The sequence below is a fragment of the Balearica regulorum genome, chromosome 1 (genome assembly GCF_011004875.1).
Source record: "Balearica regulorum gibbericeps isolate bBalReg1 chromosome 1, bBalReg1.pri, whole genome shotgun sequence".
NCBI lineage: Eukaryota > Metazoa > Chordata > Aves > Gruiformes > Gruidae > Balearica > Balearica regulorum.
In genome coordinates this window covers 128,009,425-128,026,366 of record NC_046184.1, presented here as the reverse complement: position 1 = coordinate 128,026,366, position 16,942 = coordinate 128,009,425, and the positions used below count along the sequence as shown (strand labels likewise).

Below are 16,942 nucleotides of genomic sequence, written 5' to 3'. Positions count from 1 at the left end.
TGAACTCTAAAATCTTCTAACCGCATCTCCTGCAGTGCAACAGCGGAGCACCCACGTGCTATTCATAATTTACACCATGTTCTGTCATAATTTGGGACAGCATGTAGATAAGCAAACATCAAAATATCACAGGCTTTTTTTGTGTGTGCACTATATTGTACCCAGAGAGGATTTGAAACACTTTAAAAGTGAGGTCCAATTAAAATTTTCAGTTGAAAATCTCTTTTAAAATGCAACACTTCATTTCTTTCCTGATCAGAGAACAAGCCCTTCAGGACGTCAAATCTCATCACAATTCCTCTTTCCTTTCCAAGCCTTAGACACATCAGTTTTTCTCAGGCTAACATATACATTTCTGTGGGAGTCATGGGTAAATTGTGAGAAATATTTGAAAACAAAGTATTTAACCCTTACAGCTTACGCAACTTAACTTAATTTCTATAGGGGTACTGCAGATTAAGCAAGTGAACACAGCTACTGATTCCTCATTTCTCTAACTTGCAGCTTTGAATTTCCCATCTTCTTTCTCATGCTGAGGACTAGATTCTCCTTCTGGTTTTTTTTCTCTCTCCCGCAAACACGTTAGCTCAGTCTCTCCTTTACTGTCTCCTGGAACAGGCCCCCATTTTTTGTTTTCATGGCTAGTTCCTTGCCTTTCCTACTAAACTGGAATATAATAAAATCCAGTTCACGTTCTCCTCCCACTCTGTGCCCGTGCTTTCCAGCCGCCTGGGAGGTGACTCCACACGGGGAGGCCGCATGATGGACACTGTGTTGTGTGCTTCGGTGTGGAGCAACGCGACGTGCCGGCGTTCAGTGAGGGGACCTCACTGTGAACGTCTGGCAGATCCCCCTGGGAGCTGGAGCACAGGGACAAGAAAAACACCCTGACCCTTGGCAAAGCAATGTCTTTCTCACCTGCAGGTGTTTGGCATGACCTTGAGTCTCAGAGGTATAACTCACCCTTACCAGTTTGGTGGTCAGGAACTCCCAAATCTGTTTAAAAGCGGAGAATTTCAGTTCAAGGTCTCTCCGCATACAGGATGAAGATAATACCTTGAAGTCATATGCAAACAAAGAAATGTCCAGTATTATTCTGAAAACAATATTTTCAGAAATAGATAATTCACTGGGAACTTCTGAGGGCTGATCATTGTTAAATGGCAGGCAACCTCTTTAGGTTTGCAGCTCGAAACTTAAAAGCTTGTTTTAAAAAGCCTTATCCATAAAGTGCACTTTAAGGACTAACACATTATTAGTGAAAGCCACTTCTAGGAGTGATGATTTCTTTTATTTTACCGTACGTTGAGGTCCAACACAAGAGATTTTATACCACTTTCACCCTCTGAGGAGTGTTTTAGCAGCTACTGTGTATGTATTTTTATTTTCCAAGGATCTTCTCTTCCTGCCTTTCTCAGTTTTTAAATGACTTGATGATCAAACTAAGTATCATACTTTAACTAACAGAAGAGTAAAAATGCAAGTAAACTTTTACAAGTACCTCCAATGAACACATGCCCTGACTTCCTTCTATGTTGCATTCTGTGACCTTAAAGGCTATTGGTATCAGAAGACATATTACCACTGTAGAGAAACCTGCTCTTTACCTACATATGAGCTGACTTCGAGGCCATTAAAATCTATGGAAATTTTCCCAGGATTTTACCTGGGACAACAGTCTCCTTTGTGAGACTGCTCCTGCTCATCAAATCCTGCAGGGATCAGTCCCCAGGCACGATGGCTGCAGCGAGGGTGGAGAGGGGAGTCAGACCACTTCTCTGAGCAGCACCATTTATGATGCTGCCTTAAAGTGGCCAGGAAGCTCAAAGTCACCAAAATGGCTATTTTCATCTTTTTCTTGCCATCTCCTGAGAGCTGAGAGTTTCCAGTGGATGTGCATGAGTCTGTATGCCAGCTTTAAGGTATACTAAGGATAAATCCAGAAGTCTACAGATGCCAGGCTGAAAATCATTGGACATGGTCAGATGCGTAAAAATTACTCAAAATCATGAACTTATACATGTGTGTTTACATTCCAGCTTCCAGTTTCAGAGAAAAATGCATATGGTACAGTTAGCAGTAGAAACAGTCTGCAGGCACCAGCCCCTACCATTACCTGAGTACGTTGGTAACCATTTAAATTGGTGGAAGTTTTTGTACAAAGGAATTAATAAGCAAGGGGTAAACACTGTCATAAAAAAAGAATAAATTTTACATTAAGAGGGTGGCTTGAAAATTTGTAAGAGTTAAAAAGTACCAATTAAAGAAAAAGTTTGAACAAATGTGCTCTAAATAGTTTTCTAAAGAAATGTACATAAGTATTCTTTCTCACAGCTAGACTGAGGAGAAATCAGGCTTTAGGCCCAAACACAAAAAAAACCCAAAACCCTATAGGCAGCTGATAACTAGAAAGTGAGAGCTTTGCTTAGCAGCTGATACCATGACCTTCACAATGACCCTTGGTGACTTTAGGTCCCATCAGCTGTTTCTACAGTGTTGGAGTGGAGTTCTCCATGTTGTCCTGATTTTATTCTCAGCTTTCCTTGCAAAGGAAACCTTGGTGAAGTGAGGGAAGACACAGCCTCCGTGCAGCTGGGCTACAGGCAGGGAAGGCACCTGGGAGCTGGGGCTGGGGAGTTCCTCTGGGTTTCAGTTTCAGTTCTGCAGGTTGCTGCATTTTGGGTTGGGTTTTTTTCCCCCAGCACTGCTGAAATAAAACAGAGTGCTCATGAAGTGATTAAAATGTGTCACTGCTGAGCTTTCTAAATTCAGGAAATCTTGTTTGGATTTGGTACATGACATCTATAGTGGCTGTTTCTTGGCTGTGCTGGTTGCACTTTCTTAAGCGATGAGTTTCTGCTGCTTGCTCAAATCAATGCTCAAATTAGGAGATTGATGAAACAGTTGCTGCCTTGAAGTCTCTGTTGCACCTGGGAGTCCTTAGATAGTCATGATTTTTGTCCTTACTATTATTTAGCTGCAAAAGACTAGCAGGGTTCATGGGCAGACCTATGGGATTGCCCAGATAATATCTTATTAAGTGTACAAGGCAAGAGCAGGTGAGATATACACTTCTTAGTAGTTTCCTGAGTTTCATTCCAGTAAACTTCTTATGCAGCAAGGAAAGGTAATGCTTTGAGATTCTTAATACTTCAGTGTGACTTAGTTGCTAACTTTCAAATATAACTTTTTCCAATGGTTTAGGCACCACCAAAGCACTTGTGTTAATGATTATGCTATGCAGGTATAGCTAGACTGAAATTACAGCTGAAGTTAGTGAGTTTGCAATTACAGAATCTTCCCTGGGGACCCACAGAGTAGGTTTGCAATAGCGGCCTCACCACTGCGTATGTATTCTTATTGACTATTGGCAAATTGTGGCAATAAGAAATCCTGCTCTATGAATATCAATTTCAAGTTCTATTAAAATCACCTTTAGAAAAAAATGCAGCTTTCATCTTTCTAAATATTAGTGTTTACAAAAAAGGATTTTCTTCTTCTATAATTACAGTTTTATTGTTGGAGAACTACTTTCCTTAACTTGTCTTGTTTATGTTATTTATTTACACCTGAAATGCAATTCAGACAATAAAATCACAGTTTATATCTCCTCTGAATATGAAATTTTCTAGATTGTGTCCTTGAAACTTGCTAATTCAAAGAAAGATTCCTGCTTTTCTCTCTCTTCTTGTTTTATAGCATTTAAAGTACATGCATAATATATATATTTAAAAATAAAATAACAATATCACCATTAACATCTTTAGATTCCAAAGTAAAAGATTGTTATAGGTTAGAAAGTCCAGATGTAAAGTAAAAATAAAAAAAGAAATTATAAAAGACTACCATACATAATGAAGACTGAGATATCTCCTGTTCCTCAACCAGCAGCTTTGTCAAATTGTTGTAAGCTTTGAAGTTTTTTGTTTTGTTTTTAATCAAAGGCCAAAGCACATTGCAGGTTTCCAAGGTAGGTGAGATGAATGCAGCATGTTGGCATCTGATTTCAAGAGTCTTAGATTGAAAGTCTGTTTCCAAGCTATTTCTCCCTTGAGTTTTGTTTATATCTATAATGATTTACTTAACATTTCGCTGCCTTTGCCTAGATCAAGGCCGTCTTAGCTCCAGTTTTCAAAATACTTAACCCAATGATAAGATACAAGCACTGTCACTGAGATCAGCAGAACTAAGGAATATACATAAAATTAAGCATGTATTTTATACAGGTAGCTACTTACCCTTTTGAATTAAGATCATAATAAAAGCATCACTTCTTGACACTTTCTATTTAAGAAATTCCTTTAGTATAGAAAATGTTATATTCTTCCTTTTTCAGAGTCAACATGACATTCTTTATTAGTGTCTCTTCCTAATTTCTCCTTTTTTAAATAGTAGTTAGTTTCTTCCAGTCTTTCATAGATAACTACTATGCTACATTTCCAGCTAGGTAATTATGATTCAGTATTTCAATATCTTTCAATATCTACTAATATTATGGTTTTTTCTTAGTTTGGTGTTTGACCTGCAAATAATTCGTAGCAATGAAGAGAATAACTTGTATCACCATCCTTTAACTTTTGTAATTTTTTTAATATTCTGAAACTCTTACAAGGACTTCTGAGTTTTCATATCTGTCAAGAGCAACTTCTAAGATTAATAGTTCATCAGGTTTTTATATTGAAAGTAGAATGTCTTCAGTAGTAGTAATAAATTTAAACTTCTGTGTTAATAAGAATGACTGAGAAAGACTTGAGATGCACTCTTCGTTTAGTTAGCAATACAAAATCAGACTAAATATAAGAGAAAAAATTAAATTCAATAATATATTGTTCAGTTTAAATAAGTAATATTCTATCTTATGTATCTATCAATGACAAATTTTAGCTGTAATTATAGAAAACCAAGGAAAATATAGCTTACAGAGGGAATTTGTTTTACACTTGAAATCATGTAATTGTATTATTTTTTGGCTGAATTTTTATCTGTCAGGAATCACTCCTGACTTTCAAGAAATGTCAAATGCAACATTGATGGTTTGGGGTTGTCATAAATGGTCTTATAAAATGAACTTTAAAATTGGTATTTCTTTTATTTTTTCATGTTCTTTAGACTTTTGGAATTCAATATGGCTTAAAGGGAAGAAAAAGAAAAAAAGGAAAAGAAAAAGAAAGAAAAAAAAGGAAAAATAAGGGAGAAAAAAACACATGTCCATTGCTGTAATATTTCTATAAATGTGCCTACTAGGGACAAAGGATCTTTTTTTTTTTTCCCCTGGTCTATGGTGTGCTAAGAATACTCCAGAACCTGTTCAGAACTGATTACATTTATTTAACCTCTTCCCCTGCCTTGCATTCAGAAAACCTCCCTCCAATTCACCATTACCCACTCTGCATAAGGATATAGGCTATCATTAGGAATGCTACACTTTACAAATACTTTGACGCAGAAAAAGTTAGCGTTGGTAGTTCTTAATTTTTATTAACATTAAAAGGTCTTGACATTTAAAAATAAAAGAAAATGTTAAGATGAGCTTCATGAGCAATAGTAAATGCCATAAGGAAAATTATAAGCATCTTGAAAGACTTAGGATTTGGGCATTTTACTCAACTAATGCATTTAAATACTCAACTAATGCATTTAAATTACATTTTTCATTGCGTTAAGGGTGATGAACACTATTGCAACGTGTACATTAAATGTGGCCCCACAAATACTGCAAAAAAATACAGATTATGAAATGCCATAGTCATTATAAATTTGAAGCAACTACAGTCTGGGAAACTTTGAAAGCCCAGTACTTTGCAACCTTTCCTGAACACAGCACAGTTTTTTAAAGAGGAAAGGCTCCTGCATTGGCTTGACTACAACTCTCTACAGCACTGGGAGGATCCAGTCTGTCATTTCTACGTGAAACCCTGAAACTTTGAGTTAAATCAGCACATAGCTCCTAGACTCCAGTAATGAGTATTTGAGTCTTTGCTAGGCTGGCATGTGCTCTGGTGGAGTGGAATCAGCTGTCCAGTTGCCTATTGATCTAGAAATGGACGATCTTCTGAAGCCAGGCGTGTTGCCAGCTACGCCAAGCTGCAGAGCAGCCTGCACGCAGTCAGCTCCCTTCTATGCACTGGGTGCTTCTGAAGGCACTGCTGGCTCTGGAGGATTTCACGATGCATGGAGGCATGGGTGGACCCTGGTGACTAGGTCTTACAGCTTCATTAGAATACAGTTCACTATGAAATATGATACTGTGGCATTTCTCTTTATTTTGATCTATTAATCTGTCTTGTGCTAAAATGTATCATGCCATCTGCAATGTTTAAGGTTTAATAACCCCTCAAAGGCCCAAACTGTTGGCTTCTTGGAGAGCAACACGGAAATTGTTAGAAAACATGTACATCTATAATACAAATTCAAAGTTGAATCTGTTTGCTGGTCCCTGTAGAAGAGGAAGTTTTATGTATCTTTCTGTAGGCACCAGCTTACCATTTCTTCATGTGTAGCTGTTAAAAGAGCATGCATAAAGATGAGTTCTTAGATGTCTGATAGGAATTTACTTACCCAAAGATCCTATTTGCATGTGACAAAGTAGATGCATATAGAGCCTGGGTTTCATTTTATGCTTACATTGAGCCTTTCAGTGACTGCTGCTGAGCACATCCCTGGAATAACAAGCAGCATTTGCAACTTCTCCCCCTAGAAGTTTATATCGCTTCTGCTGGATCAAGACTGTAGAAAGTTACAGGGAATATGGTAACATATTCTACGTTTGCATGAGTACCGAAAGGAATGGACAGCATTAAAGAATTCCTGTTGCAATGATGCAATGGGTATTTTGGCTAAAATCCTGGGCCACTAAGTGAAGGAGTGTTTCCATGTGCTATTAATGAAGCTGGGATTTCACCCTCAATGTTTACCAGTAAGATTGATCCAAGCAATTTTGTCAGACCTATGGCTGAGCACAGCTTCATGACTGTTACTCAGTGTCCTCGCTTTCAAGTCCATAGAACAGCTGAAATGATATGGCAAAGTTTGTACTTCACAGTCTGTTTTGACCAGAGTCTTGCAGTACCAGTGGTTTTGGGCTGCCTGAAACATTTGTGGACTGAATACATCATACCTTGAGCACAGGCTGTGTTTGACCCCATCGTGATGAACTAATCCAGAGCGTCCACATGCTCTCATGGTTGTCTACAGTGCAATAACAAATAATTTGTTTTACATCAAGTCTGGCTGAATTTGGCCATGCAAGGTCTGCTTAAGGTTTTGTTTCATTATTTTCAATTAATGGATACCACAAAACTTCACAGAAAGGGAGGTTGTTCAGTTGAAGAGCTCCATCCTAGTTGTGTACTACCTGTAGGCAGCAGAAAGCAACTACAAACCAGATAAATGGAGAGGATTACTTGTCCATTCACAAAGAATGGGAAGAAGATACATTATTACAGAAAAGTGTTTCAAAGTATTGCTGTTTCATATGTACTGTATGTCACTTAGCTGTCTTCACTAAATTAAAGGACAGCCATTACATAACACAGCTTTGCAACACAGCTGGCGGCAATGCAAGGTGAACATACTCTGTTCTGTTTCTGAAAAAAAAAGAATCTTGAAAGGGTTAAGGGATTAAGTGTACTTTCAGGTACAAAAGTATGTGTAGATAATTGCTTTCAATATCCATGGGAAAGAAAAAAAGTTTCAGATTAAACGATCAACATCCCTGCCTTTGGTTATTGGAAGGTATTTCTCTTCTTAAGTGTGGGAGGAAACAGGTAGTGAATAACTACATTCCATATTATTGTTAATGCACAGGAACCTGACAAAAACAAATCTTTGAAATGGCATAATCTATATCTAAAGCCAAAGTGCAAGCAACAGTCAATCGCATTTTCATTCCGAGGATGCTTGGATAGAAGACTTAATTGCTTACTGATGCAGGGAAATGAGGAAATTCTCATTTTAAAGAAAAGCTTAGTTTGCCACCAGCTTTGTTTGTTCTGAATTTAGATTTTTGCCCTTTTTTTCTGGCACTGAATGTTCAATGCAGCCAGTATCTGAACATATTGCATAGCCAAATCGGCATTGATTATATCACATAATAATATAAGTAGTAATATCAAGTCCTTTATGACTTGATTTCTGATTTGGAGCAGATCAGGAATTTTCTGGTGAAGTGTTTTTTTTCTTGGGAAAGGCTGATGTGCTGACACCAAATATTTTCACGTATAAAATACCCATTCCAATGAATGGTCAGGAAAACAAAAATCTATAACGGACTTCCTGCATGCTTGCTGGGAGTCTGGGGACTCCTGGTTGTGTTGCTCGAAGGAAGGCTTACATGGAAAACAGCCTGAGAGCACAGGGCTTGAGAGCAAAGCCAAGAGCAAGATACAAGCCCCAGCTCCCAGAGTTTGACTCAGCTGTAAGATCTGGATATTTGCAGGCTCCCATCTCTCCCTCTCAGCCCCTTGGGACAGCACATTAAAAAACATGAATTAAGACCAGAAATGTTCTTGAGAATATAGTCATCAGTCCCACTCATTACAAGCAGGAGTAGGTGGGACCATTTAACTGAGAAGAACCACACTCAGAGATGTTATCATCTACTTTGTGTTTAAATACTTTCCTGGAGATGGGAAATTTCAACAATTTTATGAGTTCTCCCATTTTTCATTGCAACTGAAATTTTACATTTTGGACTATCCATAAAGGTTAGAGAAAATAGTAAATAACGCCATTGTTCTTTGATCACAGCACAGAAAAGATAGCTTCTGATGGCTGCGTAGCTATCTGCTTGCTGTAGTTCTTAAAATGTTTCACAGAGTTGGCAATGTAACCCAAATAATTTTTATTAACTAAAAGCAGGTTAATACATAAATATCATAGTAGTAAAACAAAGGCATATGTGATCATCCCCTGTGTATCCCAGGCATTTCACATTTTGCAAATTGTCTGCTCATGCCAGTATGTCAGATAACAAAATTACCACAAAGGTAATTCTGCTGTAAAATGAACTTTTTACTTTTCATCAAACAAAGTTAAAAATGGAGAGTATAATAGCTCAGGGAAACTGCTGTGCTAATGTATCTAGAAGTTTCCCAAACCAGACCACACATCTTGCTGGATTGGAGCTTGAATAAATTCATGATTGCCTGAACCCATCTGTGTAGATGTACCCTAGATCCTGGCCATTCTTTGCCCTTCAAATGCTGTTAAAAGTAGGAAACTAGGGTAGAAAGAAGTGTTCCCTGCAATACAGGATAATGCAGTTGTAGTCGGTGGAAATGCTGGAGCCTCTGTGGTATGAAATATGTATATTTCAAATAAATGCATTAGTGCAATATTTAAATTTGCAAGAAAACAGTGGTATAGCATGAATAATTTTCCTTCTAAGTAAGAATGTGCAAATCATCTTAACAGACAAAACCCTGAGCCTTTAAAACAGTTTGAACACTGCATTATAGCTTATTATTTATTCCTTTGAGAAATTATACATTCTCATCTTTACTCAGACAACAGAGCAACACTGCTGTCAAGCATGTACTATGGTTATGACCATTACTAAGGTGACAACAGAAAATGTCATTACCGCATCATCATTTAGTTGGTTGGCGTAATTTCCCCATATATTTCTTGACCTTTTTGCATGTTAACTCAGTTGCTGGGTTACCACTGTCCTACTGTGGAAACAAAAACCTGCTATGTAATCTGCCTTTACCTCACAGTGTTATTTCAAGGTATTGTCAAAGGCATTAGGTGCTTGTCAATTGTTAAGGATCATGGTTCCACAAATATTCCAAAGAAAAATAACGTAAAGAGTGAACCATAGAAGGTAGTGCTCCTCTTTTTCTTATTTTTCTTTGTTGTTGTTCTTGTTGTTATTTGTTTATTTTTCTGTGGATATAACAATCCAATATATAATATCACACGAAAAGTGTGCAGGGGAGAGAATGAACACCTGGTCATGTCATGGGTTTGGAAAGTTTGAATGTAGTTACAGTTTTACCATTTTAATTTTGTCATCTGCAAATGTTAATAAGCGTAGTATACACAGTTCCTCAGAAGGAGGAGTGGACTGTTCAAGATTAGCACCGTTTCATTAATTTAATTCATACCCTCTGCCCCCCATCCTGCATTTGGCAGGCTTTTCCAAATAATGCTACCAGAGTACAAAAAGGTATAAAATGAGGAGTGGCTCAGTAAATAACAGAAGTCAGCACTGACTGCATATAACGTTAGTTATGACACACAGTCGAGTATTCAATCAGGCCTTTTTACAAGCAATTGATATTCTCGATAGCCTGTGCATAGTGTTGTCGAGAGAGTTAGAAGGATGTTAACATTTCATTACTCTTGCCATTGATTTTTTTTCTGCTTTCTTCACAACAAAAGTCAGAACGTGACCTCTTATTCCACTGAATTAGTTCCAGAGCACTTGGCATTATTGACCTCCTAATGAAAATTAATGATGGCTATTTTGATTCAGTCTTTCAAGTAGGCACACCAAGCACATTTAAGAAACAGGCACATTTATTTCCATATTGAAATGAAATAAGACACTGTTAAGTGATGAATCGTACATTAATGCAACATTAAATTTGCAAATTTAAGCACATAGAATTCAAGAAGTTTAAAATGCATTATCAGGAGCTGATGCTACAAAGATTTAAGCTTGGCAATATTTTCAGACTTGGAAAGCCAATGAGTTTTACAAGTAAAGCTACACATATGCTTAGAACATTTCAGCCCCAGGCCCTAAGTTTATCGTAAAATTCTGGCAAGACTGAAATGTTTTTACGAAGCAACAGAGACAATTGCACATTAGCTTAGGTATTTCCATGCTTTTCTTTTCCCTTTGAAACCTAGAGAAGATTTCAAGCTCTTTTCTGTGACTTTTCTTCTGTGCTCACAAGCTGTCACCCCACAGTTGAGTGGATTTCCTTCATATGAGCCTTACACAAATGTTTATGAACAAACCGACTTCAGTGTATGGATATGGATCCCTTCTCCCTTGCATCTGTTTAAATAAGTATTACATCTACCATGTGAAACAGGAAAGGTGAATGGATTCATATCTAGAAATTGGGTGAAAGCTTGCCATTTTATCTAAGAAATTTCCTATTCCTGGGAAATTCTCCCAGAAATAATTCCTGGGAAATTATCTCGGAAATCTGTAATAATGAATAAACTAACACACTTTCTTCGTCTCTGTCCGTAGACAACAAAGACTATGATGCATATCTATCTTATACCAAAGTGGATCCTGACCAGTGGAATCAAGAAACTGGAGAAGAAGAAAGATTTGCTCTTGAGATCCTACCAGATATGCTTGAAAAGCATTATGGATACAAGTTGTTCATACCAGACAGAGATTTGATTCCCACAGGAAGTAAGTCATGTCTTTATGCTTGTGTCTTTCCCAAACCGCAAATGCAGTGATTGCAGTGATTGTTTTAGTATCGCTTCTGTAACTACTCCTTCAAAATGTCATCTTTCCTCTGTCTTAGAGAATGGTGAAGATAAGCCACCAAAGATGCTTAATGTATATTTCCCAGATAAGAGAATTATTTTTTAGTAATTGTATTACATTGATTGAAGTTGAGGCAATGCAGAAAGGGCATGCGTAAGTAAAGGAAATGAATGACACTAGCATTTTTTCACAGATTTTTTGAGAGCTTGCATATCTAGGAATGAATACAGAGGTCTTTGTTTTCTGTTCCTTAGAGTTTGCCTGGAAAGATATCCATGATTCTAAGTATTTATTACAGAAATGCAGACAGGAAGGAAAAAGTTGTGTTTGGACCAAGGCAAGAGTTGACTAATGCTGTTTACAGCAGAGCAAAGTAGTGAATTCTGTTAGTGTCCACTGCAGATAAATGTGCAGGGGAGGTACTGGATCATTCTCAGATACTGAAAATTAGAATTGATTCCAGTGGGTACAAGTAGATATTTTTCATGTTACTTTCACATATTCCAAACTCCATACAGTAATTTTTTTGTAAGTTGCTGTGGTATTCTTCATAACTTCAGTATAACCACATACACAGCTACTAAAATCAGTACCTTTTACTAAAGATGAGAAAGGATGCTTGCTATAGGCAAAACACAACATCAAACAATTGCATGGATATTTTTTAAATTTACAGCAAACTAAACATTAATTTGCAGGAGGCAACACTGTTCTTGTGAACGTGTGTGGAGGGGACATGAAAGGAAAAGAAGAATCTAACCCTAAAGTACACCTTAGAGTATTATTTAGATTTAAGACTGAAGCACATAGTTGCTGCTTTGTTGCCTACCTGGATGACTTTGCTCCTTTAAAGAAAAAAGATGGAGATGGACACACTTGTTCCAGTAAAGATACAGATATTGATACAAAACCACAGCTTATAAACAAACACTCACAGTCCATAGTGCATGGGGGAATAGATGTTTTCCAGGATCACAGAATGTTTGAGGTTGGAAGGGACCTCTGCAGGTCATCTTGTCCAACCCACCTGCTCAAGCAGGGCCACCTAGAGTAGGTTGCCCAGGACTATGTCCCGCCAAGCAAACCTGGCAGGTTTGCAAGTGATGTTTTTTGCATATTTCAGTGAGCTCTTCTGGGAGCAGGGATTTGCATCTGTTGTTTCTCCCTAGTCTATAGGAGCAGAGTATTTTCTTAGATTGATTTTTGAGCAATTGTCTTATTTTGTAGCCTACATTGAAGATGTGGCAAGATGTGTAGACCAAAGCAAGCGACTGATCATCGTCATGACTCCAAATTATGTGGTAAGAAGAGGCTGGAGCATCTTTGAACTGGAAACGAGGCTTCGAAACATGTTAGTCACGGGCGAAATCAAAGTGATACTGATTGAATGCAGTGAACTACGAGGAGTAATGAACTACCAGGAGGTGGAGGCACTGAAACATACCATCAAGCTCCTCACTGTCATTAAATGGCATGGACCAAAATGCAACAAGTTGAATTCCAAGTTCTGGAAACGTTTACAGTATGAAATGCCTTTTAAGAGGATTGAACCCATCACACACGAGCAGGTTTTAGATGTCAGTGAGCAGGGGCCCTTTGGGGAACTACAGACAGTCTCCGCAATTTCCATGGCTGCTGCCACCTCCACTGCTCTTGCCACTGCCCATCCAGACCTGCGCTCCACCTTTCATAACACATATCATTCACAGATGCGCCAGAAACACTATTATCGAAGCTATGAATACGATGTACCTCCTACCGGCACCCTGCCGCTTACCTCAATAGGTAACCAGCATACCTACTGCAACATCCCTATGACACTTATAAACGGGCAGCGGCCACAGACAAAAACTAACAGGGAGCAGAATCCGGAAGAGGCTCACACAAACAGTGCGATACTGCCCCTCTTGCCACGGGAGACCAGTATATCAAGTGTCATTTGGTGACCGAAATGCAAGGGGCCGTCAACCCCCTTGAATAGGAGCTGAGTCTGCAGTCCGGTGCCTGGAACTACATCCTCGACTGCTGCTGTTAAACATGCATTACAATCGATAACATATGAGGAAAAACAGGGTCTTGTACATATGTTTTTTGCAATTTCTTTGTAGCATCAGTCTTCCTGTTTTACCCATGTCTCTTCCCATTCACATTTTCGACTTTGTTTTATATGTCATTGGAATTTGTATATTTACATTTTTTTAAATGAAGAGACTGCTGTATAGATAGGAAAATTTTTTGCTTCATTAGTATAGTTTTAGACTTTTTGTTTGTTTGTTTTTAACCTCTCTTGGGAATGCTTGGACAAAACTATGTTGATACCAGAAGCACCATCCATTTTGTTGGCCTGCCTAGCCTGATTCCTGAAGGCCATGCCTGCTGCAGTTCACCTCTTTTGGAGAATATTTGTTCTTAGAAGGACCCCATCCCTCACTGAGAGCTCCAGTTTCATTTCTACTCCCGTAATGTGCACTGCTCCTTCCCTGCCCTTACAATGACCCCCATTTGGGGTAACACTACGGTCTGATCATCTAACATGTAACTTGGTAGATACCTGTCAAACAACAGAATATACCCAATCTGTATCGGTTGCTTCACAGTAGTCACTACAGAGTGTGTAGAAACTAGAGATGGTTTGGCTTTTGCTTTCTTGGGTTTGGTTTTTTTAATTATTATTTTAAGAATGAGTTGATTGTATCCCTTTTATAAATATAAAAGCAAACCCTATTTTTAACACTTCCTGGAAAAGTATTAAAGTGGTTGTGGATTTTATTTTTTAGCATTTAACTTTTTCTTTCCCCCCTTTCAAAATCCTGCAAATAAGATCATTTGCAATTGTCAGGCAAGTAAGACAAGTGAGGCAATAGGCACTGAAGTGCAGAGAGTCCTGCTGAAATTTACAGTGATGACTTCCAAACCAAAGGGGAATAAAAAGACAGTGTTGTAGATGGTTTGTCACTTTATATTATAGAAAGTGTTATTTTCTAAAAAAGTAAGAGCAAAACATTATTTTGCTGTGGATTACAGAGTCCCCTTGTATTTTAATGTTCCCAAACCTGTATTTGCTTTAAAATTATATATTCAGGATTAAGAAAACTTCTTTCATTTGGTTTTAGCTTGTAATGATAAGTAAAACTTTATTAAGTTCAACATGATTTCAGTAAGATCTCAGGCAGAAAAAAATGACATGAATACCAACAAGTATCACTGTTTTCAGAATAAACTTTATTTATACAAAATTAATATTTAAATCAGACCTGGAAGTATTAAAAACATTTTATTCACTTTAATGAATAAATAAATTAGTTTTATTTTTTATGTATGATTCTATCTTTGAGGAGTTGCAAATAATGTGTGTACCATGGCTGCCAGGGAAGAAAAAAAAAAAAAACAAAACCCACCCGCTATGTATACATCTGGACATCTTTAAGACAAATGAAATAAGCATCTTATGTTTTAAACAATGGAAAAGTTGTTTCTGGTTTTAAAAAGAGTGAGGAGCGGTGTTGTAGCTCTACAATATATTCAGGCCAAGCTTTCTGGTAGTCTCTGCTAGCAGAAGCAGAGGAACTGGGGTAGAGTTACTGGTTTCAGCACACTGTCATGTAGTCATGAGCTTGATTTACGCCGTCAGAAATGTAAATGGTATCCTGGCAAACAGACCTCGTAGTCTGTTTATGTAATGAATTAGCTTTAGGTATTTTTATGGTAGCTGAATGCTACTGGCCAATGTAATGGATGTGTGGGGTTTGTTCATCCTGATTGGCAGAATGAGAAAAGTACAGCTTATAATATTTTAGTTTTCTTAATGGGAAGTGATAGGTAGAGAGTGGGTAAACTGCAGTTTGGGGGATGTTTGTGGGAGTAATCCAGAACTGACAGTGTGGGAGGAAATGACTATGCTCCTGTTGTGAAAGTCAAGAAATCTCTGTATCTGCATAACAAGCTAATAGAGCTTTGGGATATGCACTGATTTTTATTTGCTTAAAAATGTTTATTTCTCTGACAATTTGCTCAAGTCCTTTCCTACAGTCTGTTCTTTATCACGGTGTCTCCCTCTGGACATGTGCCAAACAATCACAAAATGGAAATGAAGCTGCCAGGCCAGATAAAATTTTAAGGAGAACTTTGCACGTTTGGTTATTTTCATAGTGTAAGAAAGCTATTATTTATTTGCTCTTACAGACACCTGTCAGGCACTGATGGCATTTGCCTTCATTCATCTGCATGCCAAATACTCCAGTATCCTCTGAAAACAATGCATTTTTTCCCCCCTTCCCTGGGGTAAAGACTGGGATGCGGAATGAACGTAGGATGTAACTATCTGATCGCAGTCACATTTAGACGATCAGTAGGTGTTTCCTTAACCACATGGGGCGTACTTTTCTGTTGTTCTATTTTTAGTGTAGTTTTAAGCACTTTGAATAGCATGATTCAGGGATTGATGGATACTATTTGATATTCACACTACTTAAAAAAAAAGGTTTTCTTATGATTTTTGTCATAATATTTAACAGAAGAAAAACAAACAAAAAAAAAAGAAAGAAAACACAAAACAAAACCTGAAATAAATGGAGAAGCTGTCTATGGCTTTAGAAACATTCCTCCTTGGTATTCCTCCTATATGAACACCTCTGCGTGGGGAACAGTGAAGGAAACTGTTGCGTGTTCACGTGCTCTATGCTTGATGAAATTTCTGTTGGAATGCAAAATGAAAAAAATGAAAAAAAAACAAAACCCAAAAAACAAACAAAACCAACAGCAAACAAACTTGTCATTGCCCTAGTACTTAGGCTCCATCCTCTTTTGGTGAAGGTGTTCCACTTTTGACAATGCAGCCTGAAGTGTGCATGCAATAGCCACATAAAAGGTTTAGCCATAAGCAAATAGCACTTTATTTTAAAAACTGCACAGTGTGATGATTGGAAAAACTTACCCTGCCTGGTCAGTAACTCCGAGTCTGTATGTGGATTCTATGCACGTGAATTATCTAAGTGTGGTGCTTTGTCTTTATAAGGCTCTCTTTAATCAGGGTAGTCCTTGATATAAAACTAAAGGACTCTGTTGCACAACCTGTGGAAATTCAGTATATAGGTTCTCTGGACAGCACATATAGCTGGACAGAAATGGGGGACTGTACAATATGCAGCTAATTATTTTGAAGGCAAAGTGCATTTCTGGGTCTGATTCTGTTCTCAGTTGCAGCATTATGATTTGAGAGTAAATCTAACAAAGTTGAATGAGTGTAAGATTGATTTGTGTGGGAGAACAAAACTGCAAAAGCAAAGAGAAAAGGAATTCATATTTGCAGTCTGTGACAAGCTGAAATCTTGGCTGCAAGGAAAGCAGCAGAAAAATGTCTTCTGCATTTTAGTAGAGACCCAGCTCTCACCTGGCAGCCAACATCAAACACTTTCGATATGATTGGGTTCAGAGCTAAATACTGTTAGGCTTAGATGCAAACTAAGATTTTTCTATTAC

The 16,942-nt window shown here is 37.8% G+C and overlaps 1 protein-coding gene across 1 annotated transcript in view; it reads left to right on the top strand.

Moving 5' to 3' along the window:
* The window catches only part of IL1RAPL1 (interleukin 1 receptor accessory protein like 1), a 772,877-nt gene extending 757,403 nt beyond the window's left edge, over positions 1-15,474 (top strand). The window contains exons 10-11 of the mRNA XM_075774760.1: positions 11,213-11,383; positions 12,692-15,474. Coding sequence (XP_075630875.1) covers positions 11,213-11,383; positions 12,692-13,410 — 890 coding nt within the window. The 3' untranslated portion in view covers positions 13,411-15,474. The remainder of the gene's footprint in view (positions 1-11,212; positions 11,384-12,691) is intronic.
* The last annotated feature ends 1,468 nt before the right edge of the window (positions 15,475-16,942 follow it).